We start from the raw sequence: 15,662 nt of genomic DNA, 5'->3' as shown, positions 1-15,662 counted from the left end.
ACTGAAAAATATGAATGAGTATTTTTTTAGCGTGTTTTGCGCATAAAAAATAGTGTTTTGGCCATAACTCCATATTCTATAGTTTGATCTGGCCAAATTTCAATAGCAAACAATTGGATAGGATTACCCATCGATATAATACTATGGGTCTCCGGGCCTCCTATTGTTGTTGTTGTATGAGAAATGCAAAAATTTTAATAAACAAATTTTATCCCCGGGGTGTAACGTGTCTAGTGCGATCGAAGAAGGTAATGGGCCCCAATTTTGGTATTTTTAATTAATTCTAAAACGAGAATATCATAAATGAAGTAAATGATCCGTTCGACTTTGGGTTCTTTCTAAAATTACGTAACGCTAAATTTGGTGATTTTGGACCCTCACCCTCCCCCTCGTAACACTTTTTGTATGAAACGTTTAATTTTTTTGTATGGATCGTAACACTTGGCTTGACCCCCTCCCTCCCTCTACAGCGTTACGTAATTTGTGAAAGGCCGCTTTGCATGTACAATACCTAGCTGTTTCGTTTTCACCCCAGTTTCACCCCAGTGGAAAAAAAACTATAGAGCGAAAAAATGTTTCCGAAATGCTTCTGAATTTCCACTGGACACTCCTATGAATTGCTTCGGGAAATTCTTTCGATTTTTGACGGAAAACTCCTTTCAACTTCTACGAAAAAAATCCTACGAGTTGCCACGGGAAATTCCTTTAAATTTAGACTCGAAATTTCTCCGAACTTCCACGGGATATTCTTCCGGAATTTCTCGGGAGGTTTCTTCGAATTTCCACGGAAAAGTTTTTCGAATTTCCACGCTCCTTGTCGCAGTGTATCCATTGTATTCCCCATTCGGGGAAATTGCATTCGGGGATTTGGTTTTTGGGGAATTGTCGTACAATCCCGCCTTACAGCTTAGTACACATGTGAGACGAGACCTGCAAAGACGGCTTCTTTTTCCATGTTATGATACTTGTTCTTCTTTTCATCACAGTTGATCATCCATTCTCAACTGTTTCCTTGAGTGTTTCACCTAAATCCCGGGTAGAATTTTCTAAGCGCAATAAAAGTGTTTGAAATTTACGGATTTATAATCTTATTTTAAAGAGATTTTCCTATCGGGAATAAAACACGTATTCATAACTGTGCAATATTAAGCTGTCCGGCTATTCTAGAATACTTTTCAAAGTGAAAAAGTACTCGTAAAACAAAATCATTCGGAATACTTTTTGAGGGATACCAATACTTTCACACAAAAAGGTGCTGGTTGCATCTGACAATTCGTGACAGCGCTTGCTGGTTGCAGATGAAGTTACATTTTTTCCTCTTTGCAAGTCCCGTCCCAGGTACACATTAAGCACTTGCACATTTGTTAACTGCGTGGTTTCTAAGTCATGTTACCGTTTCGTATATCATGAGGCTAACACGATGATATTTGTATGCCTTGGGAAGACGAAAAAATGTCCAACCTGATAATTGCCGGACCGGGAATCGACCCCAGCTTCCTTCAGCATGGTCTTGCTTTGTAGCCGCGCTTCTTACCGCACGAAAGGAAAGCACCGATTTATCCTTCGAAATTACGCAGCAACGAATGTGCACGAAGAAATTTCGGGAAATGGAGAATTTCCGGATTGTCCGGGATTTACTTTCCTCAATCTGAAGGATCATAGATTCGGTCATTTCGTCTGTGAACAGTGACGAAAGTGAAACATGATAGACTTTGAACTTCAATATCTCAGCCGTTTCTGATGGATTTCAATTTTGTTTAGACCATTATATCAAGGATGAGTCAACGCTTTTTTCTATTCATCTGAAAATACTGATTTTTTACTATTTATTATCGATGATTGATAAAAAGTTTAGTTTATGCATCGCGAGCACAGACATCAAAATCAAGCAACTTGCGGGTTTGGATCTAATCCTCAGTTCGAACAAGGTTTCATGCGGAGCGGAGCGTGTTGCTACAGATCATTCAACCTCAACGAACCAGCATTTTATGCGTAGCGATGCTGATATGCGTGGCGATGCTGAAAATTTATTCCAAATTGTGGCGTCTTAGCGAAAAGTCATCGAGTAGCCGTCGGACAGTAACAGCACGCAAATATTCCAACAAGCGTCTGGTTGCAGGCGCATTGGGGAAAGAAAATTGGTTCTTATCAGGACCAGCATCTTCTGGACAGAAAGGGTTGATTGGAAAAATTTACTGTTTCGGTGGCACCGGCGCGTTTGGCCTGGTAGATTGGTTGCTGTTAGTGCTCAATCCATTCAAATTTATTGCATCATCACCCTTCGACACGCGCTTATGATTCTGATACCGAATGGCAACTTTCTATCGCCGCCAAATGATTAATTTGGCACTTTGAAGAAAATTCTCGAATCTAGTTTTCCTTGTGTAAAATAATGGTACAGCAAAGAACCGATATATTTCTAATAATACGACCTTTTAGGATCGGATCAGATTCTCGTGAGGAAATTTTATTTTACTGCTACTGATTCTACCATTCGAACAAACTTATTGCATCATCTCACTCCAACGCGCGATTGCGATTCTGTTACCAAAGGCAACTTTTAGTCGTCACCAAGCGATTAAGTTTTGCACTTTGAAGAAAACTCAACTCGTATCAACCTTCTTTTGTATATAATAGTGAACCGGAAAGAGTTGGGATTCATTTACAATGCCTAATAGACACAATACCACGTAGCGTTTGTTGTTTCGAGTCCCGTTCAACTCCATATTGGAGTGTGACGTGAGGACAGTCGGTCTACCTCCTATCTGTTGTTGCGCTAGGATCAGAGGATCTCCGATGATGAGATGTTGTGAGCAGCATAACCTGTTATATCGCACTTGAGTATTGAGTATGAGAATCGACTCTCTGAGTGCCTTCCGACTGTACGAGGACCTTGCTTTAATTAGGTCAAAGCTGTTGGGTCGTTGGTTCGCTAGCTAGCTGAAACAAAACTGTAAAATTCCTTTGGAGGAGATTATATGGACTCACTCTAAGGAGAGTTTCGTCCGTGTTTGAGAAATTTCAAAATTACGTTTTTAGATAGGGTAAAACGTCCAACCGCTGTGGTATGTCTCAATGTTGCGGTAATGTTAAAATAGTCCGTTTGAAAGGTTCACTTCAGTGACGTCCGTACGTCTAGGTACCTTAGCTAGCTCACCTCTACTCCTATCTCTCAGGGTCGGCAACTGGCCTCGGGAGAACTCTACCACTTACCGATTATAGAAAACGATGAACTACCACATATTCGAACAAGGCCACGTTCATATGCTCTTTCTATTTTGACGTAGGACTTACGTCTTTCTTTACTATACTGGGTGTCATTTAGATTTTTGGAAATCGAGAGCGTTACGCTGGAAGGGAAGATTTTGAACGTTACTAGCGCCTTTATACTTCGATGGATTTTTAAGATTTATATATCAATCGACTCGTACACTCTCCAGCAATTTGCCCATTTCATTGAAACTTAAGATTATTAACGATAAGCTATTGCAAATCTCAATTCTTGTCAAAGCTAGCAAAAATTTCATATGTAACCAATCCCGTGCATTCCTAACACGGACATCAGAATGCGCTATCTCACGGGCCTTCGGGTCTACGGAAGATTTTCTTTGTGTATAAAAGAAGCAGTGCCTGCCGTGTGCGAGTCATTACAATTTGTGACAGCAGCGCGTACTGACGTGCTTTTTGCTCGCGCATTTTTCGTTTCGTTCGCTGTTTACCTACACAGCGATAGCATGCAGTCACCTGCGGTAGAACTGCCGGTGGGTCTGCGAATATGCATGAAAGAAGTGGGCGCATTTTTTTTTGTCATTCTGTGCTTGATGATGATCGGATGCAGTGGTGTTGGTTGCAATGGATGCAATCGTCCATCGCATCGCTCGCAGTTCACGGCTAGAGGCCGATGATGGCGGGCGGAGGCAGTGAGGGCAGCGGTGGTGGATGAAGAAGAACAAACTTAGAGAGATTTGGTCTGCTCATCCACGAAAAGTCATTGGTTTCATAATCCACATGATCCCGGGATGGGTACGAGTCATGTCATTTGACTGACCATATGTTAAGTTGTGCTTGGTACTAAACGACATGTACATTAAAACATGGTTATACTATAACAGTTCTGATTCCCCAGCAAAAAAAAAATCAACTACACTGATGAAAATAGAAATTTGATTAAAATAATTACTTACTTTTATTCGCAGAAGGCATTAGAAATTAAAGATGCACAGTCAGCAATAGTGTTAATATCCAGATTAGAAAACTTCGCAGTATTACATGTAAATGTTTTAAAACAGTCCGCAAAAAAATATTTCCAGAAGAATTTTTAAACTTGACGTAGACTCGGAGTTTGGAATCAAAACATTAAATAATTTTTTGCAATTCCTGATCATAATATCTGGTTTACAGTTCGTCTTTGAGTGATAAAACGGCCTACTTTTTCATACCAACGAAATGGATGCTTTAATGAACATTATGCAACTCAAATTGGTTGCATAATGTTCATTATAACACTCAATTGGGTGCTATAATGAAAAACCAACATCAAAACAGTCGTTACGTGACTACATTTTGCTAAATTAGCTTGGGTAAGTGCTCAAATATTGTATTCTATGCGCCCCGTAATAAATGAAATAGTTTGGCGTTCATGACATCCAAAATTTCCAAAGGCAAGTACATCTATCGCTTCACGGCTCATTGAACTTTGCAATGTGGCACGGTAACATGGAATCTGATTCTTAACATAATTTATTGGCAAGAATGATCATGTGGAGAAAATTAGACTATAATTTTGGAACAGATTTATCAAATAAAAGTCCATTTTCCGTCATTGCAAAAAATAGCGTGTGAAACTCGTTGCAAAACTCGATTTTTTCAGCACGCGTAGTATTTATCCAACTCGGCAAGCCTCGTTGGATAAACGTACAACTCGTGCTGAAAAAATCATCTTTTTGCAACTTGTTGCACAAACTACTATGTCGTGGGCGTATTATCAGTATCTCCTCTATTTTAGTAGAGATACTACTCCTGGACTTGTTTTTTATTTTTGTGATTTTTTCAGCAGTAAGCACGCATGTTAGCAAAAAGAAACAACGAAATTGGTGCTGTATTTCTTTGTTTGGAAAACGGGACAGTTCCCCTGAAATAGCACATTTTGCCCAAGTATGAAAATTTTAAACTTCAAATACTATCATCAATAAGAGATCTATAAATGCCCTACATTTGCTGGAGTGAACAAGGGCTAAATAGTTAGAAACAAAGCAATTATAATTATGTATTTAATTATTAGTCTTATTTCCAGAAGTTTTGAATAAACAAATAGCTAATAATTCTATACAGCATGGAAGTTGACGTTTCCAATATCGATTCATTTAATCAAACTCCATAGATCCAAGAGTTAGAAGTTAAATGTAAATACGTTACGTTTATACAAGTCCTACGTCTACTCGCGGTTATGTTGAAAACATTACCCATTGCTCGTTTTTTTATAGATTAAGTGAGATAAAAGAGATTGGTTTGAACAGTTTATTCAGGTTCTTAGTAACAAAGAGAGGGGGGGGGGCGGTTTCGTTGCAGCGCTGTTCGGTGGTGTTGGTGCCCTTTTTTGGATGTCTGGAATCGGGGTTCGATTACTATGACGTTGTGTTGGTTCATTCGTTCGGAACCAACGAAGATTTTGCAGAGATTTGTGTCGTCGGCGGAGAATTCTGCTCTTGTGGATCCTCGATAATAGCAAGGTTGATATAGCGGTGGAACTTTGACCAACCTGGGCGCCATGACATAGCATGCCCATAGCACCTTTTAGTATGGCGCGTTAGACAACAGCGCGGCTGCCGAAAAACACATAAAGATTTTCTTGCACTTTCTCGCGGTAATTGATCGCACTGAGATCACGGCTACGTCCTGGCTATGGATCTTCCGCTTCACCACTTGCTGTCCCGTCGTTATCAATTGCTTTCGACTGCTTCCACTGATTGTCCACACGATACTCCCACATCATCTATCCAAAACTCCATTCGCCTCCAAATAACCATTTTCTCTCCCGTTTCCATCTATTAGCTATCTGCCCTCTTCCATCAGATCTAGTAGGGCTGTCAATTCTAAAAAGCTAATTTTGTTCCGAATTCGATCGACCTCTCAGTAGCATTATATTTTATGCTACGTACACACCAGTCAAGCAGTTTGACGAACATTGACTCCGCCCCCACGCTTCGGTTACTGCTTTGTTTGAACGTCTGTGAAGTTTTTCGAATAACCATTTGACAGTTGGCGGCTTGGGTGGAAAAAATTAAAACGGTTTGATTTTGGTTTGAGTTGTCGGGGGTGGAGTCAAGGTTCGCTGAACATGTTTGAGCATTTGTAGTGAAGTTGCACAAACCCCCATATATTTTTCGATGGTTGGTGCTCAAGTTGGCGTTTCGGTCGTTCGTGTGTGATATTGTTGGTCAAATAAATTGATTGTTCGTGCCACTGTTGGTAAAACTTGATGGATGTTTGAATAAACGAGAGGTGGAGTCAATGTTAGTCAAACTGCTTGACCGTGTGTACGTTCCATAAGAAATACAGACAATACCGCAACAATAGGGCTGACCTACAAAAAATATCGCAACGATAGGCAGCTGCGTCCTATTATTGCGGTAGTTTGTTTTTACTGTGATAAAAACAAAACAACGTCAGTTAGGCAAAATTGACGTAATGTTTGCGAAACTTGAGTTGAATGAGCATCCTATTCGGCAGCCGCAATGTGAGAAATATAAACAGTTCATTTTTAAAGATTCTTTTAAAAATAAATTTGGTATGGAAGCGATGCTAAGCCCCTCCATAATGTGTGTTTTGCCCTACATGCAAAAAACAATGACAAGTCGATAAAAAATCAAATTCCTCGATACACCGAGTTAGTGGTAATAAACACAATAATAAAGCACATAGTGCACAGGGCATGCACCTTCGCGTTTTTATAAATAATGTGAGGGGCAGATATGTAAACATCGCGGTACATTTCTAATTGAAATTGAGAAATTTCAGTACTGATCCTTCGTTCATTCAATTATTGTTTCAATTTAATTTCGTAAAACATAATGATTTTTCAATAAAATGTTTATTTCTTCTGGTTTCCATAAAAAGCACCAGCATCGCAATGCGACTAGATTAAAAAATATAAATATAGCCAGACAGAAAATTATTTATCAGAAACAAAATGTTATAATTTTCTGTATAACATTTTGTTTCTGATAAAACATGTAGAACTATTCCAACAGGGTGCTAATCACGACATATAATACTCAAAAACATTTTATAATCTTCTGACGTACATTGAATGCATTCTCTAACACAGAATGAACAGTTGAGCCAATATGTACATACCAAGATGGAATGAACTTTTTCCTGCACTTGCTGTTGTTTGACGTCCGAAACTTTGTTTGATGCTGAAACATCTATACTCTATCCAGTACTTTGAGCTTGATTCGTCGATTGTTTGCCTTAGATAAAGGATGAACAGATTTAAATTTGTACGTAACAGGTTTTTTTTTATTTTCTTTGCTTTTCAAGGGTTAAATTTAAGGGCTCTCGCGTCAAATTTATTGATAAAGATGTGATATGTCTAAAGTTAAACTGGCAAAATGTAGTTGATTATCGAGCATACCTCTACGCCAGGAACGGTATGAAAATCATCCAGTGCCTATTCGAGATATTACCATTAATTTTTGCGCGCGATATACATACAAGGTGAACGTTTCGATGTGGCCATGATAATACGAGATGGAATGGTTTGTCTATTTAAAGATTCTCACACTCATAGACTTTTATATGGTATAGTTTGAGGTCCTAGCCTCATTGATGTGATTTGATGTTGCATGAAGAAGAACAAGCTGAAAAAAGATTTTCAAAAAAAAAATGGACAGGAAAACATATAATAAATATAATATAATAACAATATAGTAAACACATCATTTCGATTTTTGGTTTGTGATAGCACATTTTATACATAGTTCCGTACTGTTAATTGTTTTTAATTAAATTGCTTTAAAATTTCATTGAATGTTTTTCTGTGTGATTTTTCTAATATTATGTTGCATCTTCTTGTTCATGCAACATCAACTCACCAATAATTTCCACACATTTAGAGATCTACACCCATTACAAATGACTTATACATTTATTTTCTGTATAGTCCAGGCAGTGTCCGAAGCTATGCGTTTTATTGTCATTGTATAGTTTAGCTCTCCGGTGGCGTGGTTTTGACTTCGCCGCCACTTCCAAACACGATCATCGCCACATTGCTGACCAACTGTCGCGAGCCCGCCGACAGAAAGTCAGTCGGTTAATTTCCTTCACTCGGTCGGTACACACTGCGTCGAGGTAGTCGTTGTCGTCGCTGCAACTTTCGATGTCTTCGAGGTTATCATTGCGTTGCGCCTGTGATACGCCTATTTACTATTTGGGTGATTGATGCTGGAGTGTCATCTGAGAAGAATTTCATAATTTACCAACAAAAGAAATGAAGTTGACTTGCTGAATCAATTATCCTGTTCACGGCATAAGAAGAGCTTCACTTGATCCTACTTAGTAGATTACATTTATATTCCTGGGTCTGTGATATTAGTGAAGTGCAAATAAATCTGAACAAACTTCTAAATGGCTTACAAACTAGCGAAATAATTGTTTATCTTTAAAAGGGAGGCATCGTTTCCAAGTGATCGAAGATTTGTTCAAGCAGTAGTGATAAAAATTTATATGTACAGAGTAAATCAGTGCTGAAAGATATTTGTGCCAAAGTTAACAATACAAAACCTCAACAATGCCATCACTCTCAGCAGCCAGATTGTTCAAAGGATTTCTACACAAGGAAATTGTACGTAATATCCAAGCTCTATTGCTGTTGTAAAAACCTACCCAATCTTTGTGAATATATTTCTACTGGCTTAGAAATAGCTATTTGTAATTGTTTTTCAATGTCATGTGAATAACATTTAGAAAAAAAAATAGATTTAAGGCAATAAATGTAACTGGCAAAAACTGTTTACGATAAAATTTGTATGAATGACTCAAACAAACAAACAAACAGGCAATTTATGCAAACATTGTGTTATTTGGAAGCCCTAAATGTCGCAAATGCATTGCCTGTGAGTAGTCATATAAACATATTATAGAGAACACGTAATAAAGCTTTTTTGAAAAGTCGATAAAAATGGATTTCAACAAGTGTCTGGGCAAAATGCCCCACATTAACCATTTCAAGATGCCTAATTTTTATTCCCATCATCTCACGTGCTGAATGACGTTGAAATCATTTTTAATATGAACGATGGAAAGCAGTTTAATTAACGAGGGTCCAAGGTTTTCAACTGAAGTTATGTTTCCTGCAGCGGCAGTAGAATATCTCAAATTATTGTCATCGCACCATTCGTTGCGTATTTGTATTTATACCATCTGAAATTACCGAAAGTTAAATGACATATTCCGTAGATTTACTCGATTTTATTATCTGGAATTTGATCTATTAGTTTTATTCTTAACTAGCTTTATGTACCCGGTCTTGCTCGGAATCGCCAGTTTAGTTCGCAGGTTTTTCATAATCGGAAAATGATAAAGCCAATTGGTCAACAGAGTACTTGTGTTTACCTATCGATTCTTCATCATTTGAATAAAAGAAGGCTTTTGTAAGCATTGACTGAATTTAAAGAACAACTTAAAAATCACTCTAATGAAGTTGAAAAAAATGAATTTAAAGAAGGGATCAAACCCACAATCGCCTTATTCCGGACCAACGTCTATTTCTAAAGAAGGAAAAACATCCACCGATGGTTTATCCCGGGCAAAAGCATATTTTTAAAGAAGGGATCACACCCACCATTGCACAATGGGGCGGCTCCATACAAAGTGGTGGCCAAAAATATTTTTTTGGTTCTTCCGCATTTTCTGATAGTATTCTAGTAAGTTCAGCATAAAATTAGTCGTATCTATGTATTTTCATCGCATCTGGAAGGTGTAACTAGTATTTAACCCAGTAATAAGCTACGTATTCCTGAACGATAAACCTAAACGTTTGGTTTTAATTTTAGGAACAGTTCAAATGCAAATTAAAACTAGAATATGGTTGCTGTGTCTAAGATTAAATAGGAGAGGTGGAAGCCTCCTCCCTCCTAGCCAAGATCTGACCCCCCTCCATTTTTAAAATATGTTGTATAATAAAATTCTTTTATCAATCAGGTATTTTGGTGAAGAATTGTTTGTCTACCAAACCTCAACCCTCCCCTACACGCACTGATCTCCCCCCTCCTATCTGGAAATATTTTTATTCCTTACATTATAAATCATTCAAAACTAGTCGAAAGGATTATTCTTTAATATGTTTCCATTATTTTTACTGGACACATAACAACATCTTTAACTAATTAATTGATGATTTGTCTCTATTGTTTATACTGCAAGGATGGATATATTACAAAATAAAACTTGGTGAGCGTGGGGCGCAACCGTGGGTGGAGAGATGTGGCCTCTAACCGTGTATCGTGACGTAAAATTGTTGATTCAGGGTTATTTGTTTAGATGTAGACTGAATAAATGGATGAAAATATAATTTCCATTGATAAATTGTCATATTAATTGTATTCATTAACTAAATCAAATTCACAAGCAATTCCACTCATTTTCTACATTTTCATCAAAAGCGAAATCATCATCCAGTTGTTCAACATCGTCCATTAATTCGTCTAGTGCATTGCCTTCGGCATTTACATTTTCAGAGCTGTAAAAATCTTCGAATACTAAAAGTAATTTTACAAAATCTGGATATTCAAGTTATACCTACTTTCGTTATTTGTATTACTTTCGTATTCTACTACCTAGATTTATTAAACTTATCAAAGGATCAGAAAAGTGCATAGCTTGAATAAATACGTTATGTAGATTATCAACTCGTGACCTTTTCCTAGCATGATAGGTACGACATTTTTTAGTAGTTTATGTTAGCACTCTGCTGCTTCTTCAGCTAACATGCCAAGAGGAGCCGGCGAACCGATTATTATGCTTCCAGCGTGAGCGAGTACTTTATGCACTGTTGCTGGAATTTTAAATCAATCATACAAATATTACGAAATCTAACAATAAGTTTTTCTTCGATGTAAAAAAACTTTGGAAAGTAATTCAGGAATTGCAAATGCTTTTCAACACACGTTTCCTGTTGTGCTGGTCCCTGCTCCGCCTGCCCTGGGTTGATTAACTCGTACTTTGAATGCTTCGTACATTTTGTCATTAACGAGTTTTTTTTTCAATCAAGATATTTTGCCTTTATCCTTCGTAATATTTCACTTTTTATTTTCCATCCTGTAGAAAATATGTAATAAATACTCAAGAAAGCACTCTTAACTATTTGAGATCCTTCTGGATCAAAAAGTAATATAATGCTCCATATCATCATTTTTTTCAGATTTCTTTTCGATTAAATAACTACTGAACAATATATTTACATGTTGTTAGCGTTAAGGCCGAAAACAAATTCATGATTTGAAATTGATGTACAAATTGTAAAATGGCATATGAAAAAAGAATTTCCTTATAATATATAAACAAAGTTTTTGGTCAGTTAGGTAGATAAAGTTTTTATATGGAATGATTATTTTTGATCTGTTTTTACCCATTTTTAACACAAATAATAAATAAGTGTGTAACATTTTTGAGACTAAATTCCACATTTAACAGTACCACCTTTCAAGCTGTGTTTAGTTTGTATGATTTTTGACCCTTCCTTCGGAAGTGTCTATAATTTCACTTTGTATGCGTTACGCAGGCGTGTTATGTTTTAATCTATCAATAAATCGCTTGAATTATGAAATAAAATATACTATACAAATTCACTTCAATATCAAAAATATAATTATAACAAATCGTGTGATATGAAAATATGCTTAATTTGCTTATTTGTTTCAAAGGAACAAATGATTTTATTTGACGAACATGTAGAAGCATGTACCAAAACATCTTCTCAGAAAAGCAAAAACGTAAAGATTTAAAGGGTTTTGAAAAATTTCTTCAGTGAAAGCTAGATAGCAAATATGAGCATGTTTTGAGGCACTAATAAACCACTTGTATGCCTGTATGTGTGCGTATGTGTGCAAATTCTGAAATTTACTTCCATACAAATCTAGCTCATTTTTAAGGTATTAAACAAGATTGGTTTTACAAAATTATGCATCCATGTGGCGAAATATATGTTATTATTGAACGCTATTGAGTTTTGTTCAGATCAATGACTGATTTAGTTAGTTCCGGATTAATTAATATCGAGGTCTCTGGAAATTACGGGTACAATATATGCTACCAGCGTTACGATAGTTACTAACCATGTCACAATAGTTATTCAATCTGAAGAGCGCCTTATGGATAGGCAGCATGACGTACAGTACGTTATAATTCGTTGTGTTGTCACTCAACCCATGACATCCGCCTTTGGGTAGGCAATTATTTTGTCAGCTTCACGGTGAATCACCGTGGGAAGCTGAGTAGTTTTATTTCGTTTTAAATACTGGAGTCTGGATATATTTCCTTATAACCAAGGAAGGGTCAAAATCTCACTGTGGGTGGATTAATATGGTTTTTTGGTTTATGCTTGCAGAATCGATAATCGTAATTAACAAAAAATACATTTCTTCGAACTTGTGCTAAAATGACGCTCATCCGCAGCTATTCGCAGCTGGATTCTCGTTCCGCAGATAGTATAGACCCCAAACTAAACTGTGGTGGTTGTCTCTTGAGACAGCTCGACCCTGCTTGTTAGATATAGCCCAACTTAGGCAAAAAAAAGACATTTTTTCAAGATTTGCGCATTTTTTACTAATTTTTATTAACCATGCAACCTCAATAATGTACCATTATTAAAGTTTAGACAATTGCCTTTCCAACGGTGTATTAATTTCCAAAATTGGACAATTATTCGCTGAGAAAATTGCATTTGTTTGAAATGTATTTTTTCTACAATTTTCACAATTTTCCTAATTCTGATGTCTGTGGCGCAATAAGTTTTCATCACAGAGGGCTGAAATTTTGGGAATCTAGGTTTGAACTATCTGGCTATCAAATGGCATATAAGACACGTCATTCAAAGCAAGTCCATTTTTCTATTTTTGGCCACCACTTTCCCCATAGTGCATTGCCTTATTCCGGGCGAATGCCTATTTTTAAAGAAGAAATTACATCCACCATCCAAGAGAAAGCACATTCATTATTGCTTCTCACTGGGCGAACTATGAATCCGATGAAACAAATGCATGCTTTCTTAGAAAGGTTTTTTATGCTGTTCATAATGATCCCAAATGCCCTTTCATGTCGAATGACATTAGGTAAAATTGTGTTATGCTAATGGCCTGCTTCATTCAGTAATATGTCATTTTCAGGGAAAAACCATATTCTGATATATGCGTATCGGGAAGTATCATTTTCAGGAAATATCATTTTTGATAAAGTCATTTTTGGGGAAATATTATTTCCGGGAAAATGCTATTGGCGAGAATTCGCTATTTTTGAGGAATTCGGGCAATCGGTTTTCTGAGCATTCTACAATGTCTAAGAACCTCGGATGAACTACCTATGACACTCCTACCCAGTCTGATATAGTCTTCCTTAGACAGAGAATATGTGTTCCAAATTTGGTGGACATCGATAAATGGGTTCAGAAGTTATACTGTATTGATCGATAACTAAACAATAGCCTCCCCCTACTAAAATCGGTTCCTTAGCACAGACAATATTTGATACAAATTAGGTTCAAATCGGTCATGGGGTTCAAGACTTTCATTGAGTTGATCGTTTGCTAAACAATACCCCTCCCACCATACCCTCCCTCTTTTCCAAAGAGCATCCGTAACACCCCTATCGTCGGCTACTTAAGACAAAGAATGTGTGCTCCAAATTCGGTTGAAATCAGCCAAGGGGTTCAGAAAGTACACTGAGTTAATCGATAACTTAGCAATACCCCTTTCCCTTTTTCATAGGGCATCCCTAACCCCCCTATCGTTGTCTCCTTAAGATAAAAAATGTGTGTTCCGAATTTGGTTGAAATCGGCCAAGAGGTTCAGAAGGCACACTGAGTTGATCGATAACTAAGCAAAATCCCTACCCCCACACCCTCCCCCTTTTCCAAAGAGCATCACTAACTCCCTATCGTCGTCTCCTTAAGATAAAGAATGTGTGTACCAAATTTGGTTGAAATCGGTCAATGGGTTCAGAAGTTATGCTGGAACATACATATAAACATATATGCAAACATACAAACATTGCTGGTTTTAAAATGCATTTAGAAGTAATCACCTCAAAAAATCTTGAAGTTTGATACCCATATTGATTAGGCTCCGGACGTTTTTCACATTGGTCAGTTCCACCGAGGTACCTGGAGTACAGAGTACAGAGTGGTCAGGGCAACTGATCGTCCTGAATATGCTTCCTGAAGCATCTTCATGAAAAATCTTGAAGTTTGATACCCACATTGATAGGGTTCTGAACGTTTTTCAAATTGGCCATTCCTCTCGGGGCACCTGGAACCTACTACAGAGTGGTCATGACAGCTGTTGGTTCTAAAATGCATTAAGAAGTATCACCTCGAGACGGGTGCTTAGGACCATCTTTGGCGGTGTACAAGAAGACGGTGTGTGGCGGCGAAGAATGAACCATGAGCTCGCCCAGCTCTACGGCGAACCCAGTATCCAGAAGGTAGCTAAAGCCGGAAGGGTACGATGGGCAGGGCATGTTGCAAGAATGCCGGACAGCAACCCTGCAAAGATGGTGTTCGCTTCCGATCCGGCAGGTACGAGACGACGTGGAGCGCAGCGAGCGAGATGGGCAGACCAGGTGCAGAACGACTTGGCGAGCGTGGGGCGTATTCGAGGATGGAGAGATGCGGCCTCGAACCGTGTATTGTGGCGTCAAATTGTTGATTCAGTGTTATCTGTATAGATGTAGACTAAATAAATGAATGAATGAAGTATCACCTCGAAGAATCTTGCAGTTCGATACCTATGTTGATATGGTTCTGGACGTTTTTCAAATTTGCCACTTCCCCCGGGGCACCTGGAACCTACTACAGAGTGGTCAGGGCAACTGATTATCCTGAATATGCTTCCTGAAGCATCTCCATGAAAAATCTTGAAGTTTGATACCCATATTGATATGGTACCGGATAACATATACGTGATTGGAAGGGTTAATTGAATATTTTTCCATGCATGTATGAATATTAGGGTGGCTCAAATTAGTATTGGAAAAACTTTCTTCAATCCTTTTAAGGGGCGCCCTCTTATTCGGTTCTATTTGATACTCTGAACAAAATTTCAGCCAAATCGGTCAACGTTTGGGCGGTGCTAAGCTCGTTGGAAATTTATATGAAAAAATGTATGCAGAAAAATCCAAAAACAGTGATTTTCAGTTGGACGGCACAATTTACGATCAAGAACAATGATACTCATTCAGTTCTTGTAGAATTTAATACAGAATGTTATGCAGAAAACCGCGAGAAGATTAGAGTTTGCCCGGCTAAGTTATTAGCAATTCTCTGAAGTGGGGTTTGAGCAAATTTCGTTTCTTTCACCTTCGAAAAGAAATAAATTCATCCATACAACACTCCAGTAAAATGCTAATAACTTTGCTTAATAAACTCTAATCTTCTCGCGGTTTTCAGC

At 37.7% G+C, this 15,662-nt stretch overlaps 1 protein-coding gene across 3 annotated transcripts in view; it reads left to right on the top strand.

Annotated features, from left to right (window-relative positions):
• LOC134211619 (ceramide transfer protein) overlaps positions 1-15,662 on the top strand; it is a 63,582-nt gene that overhangs the window by 27,646 nt on the left and 20,274 nt on the right. Inside the window, exons 1-2 of one of the 3 annotated variants that reach the window (XM_062688683.1) lie at positions 8,251-8,435; positions 8,670-8,845. The exons of 1 other annotated variant lie outside the window; for it this stretch is intronic. In XM_062688683.1, coding sequence (XP_062544667.1) covers positions 8,792-8,845 — 54 coding nt within the window. In that variant the 5' untranslated portion in view covers positions 8,251-8,435; positions 8,670-8,791. Of the gene's footprint in view, positions 1-8,250; positions 8,436-8,669; positions 8,846-15,662 lie in introns of those variants that run through there. One more of the 3 variants, XM_062688684.1, reaches the window with a different exon arrangement.

The sequence above is a fragment of the Armigeres subalbatus genome, chromosome 2 (genome assembly GCF_024139115.2).
Source record: "Armigeres subalbatus isolate Guangzhou_Male chromosome 2, GZ_Asu_2, whole genome shotgun sequence".
NCBI lineage: Eukaryota > Metazoa > Arthropoda > Insecta > Diptera > Culicidae > Armigeres > Armigeres subalbatus.
Note: the sequence above shows the minus strand (reverse complement) of the source record. Positions and strands in the feature narration are given on the sequence as shown.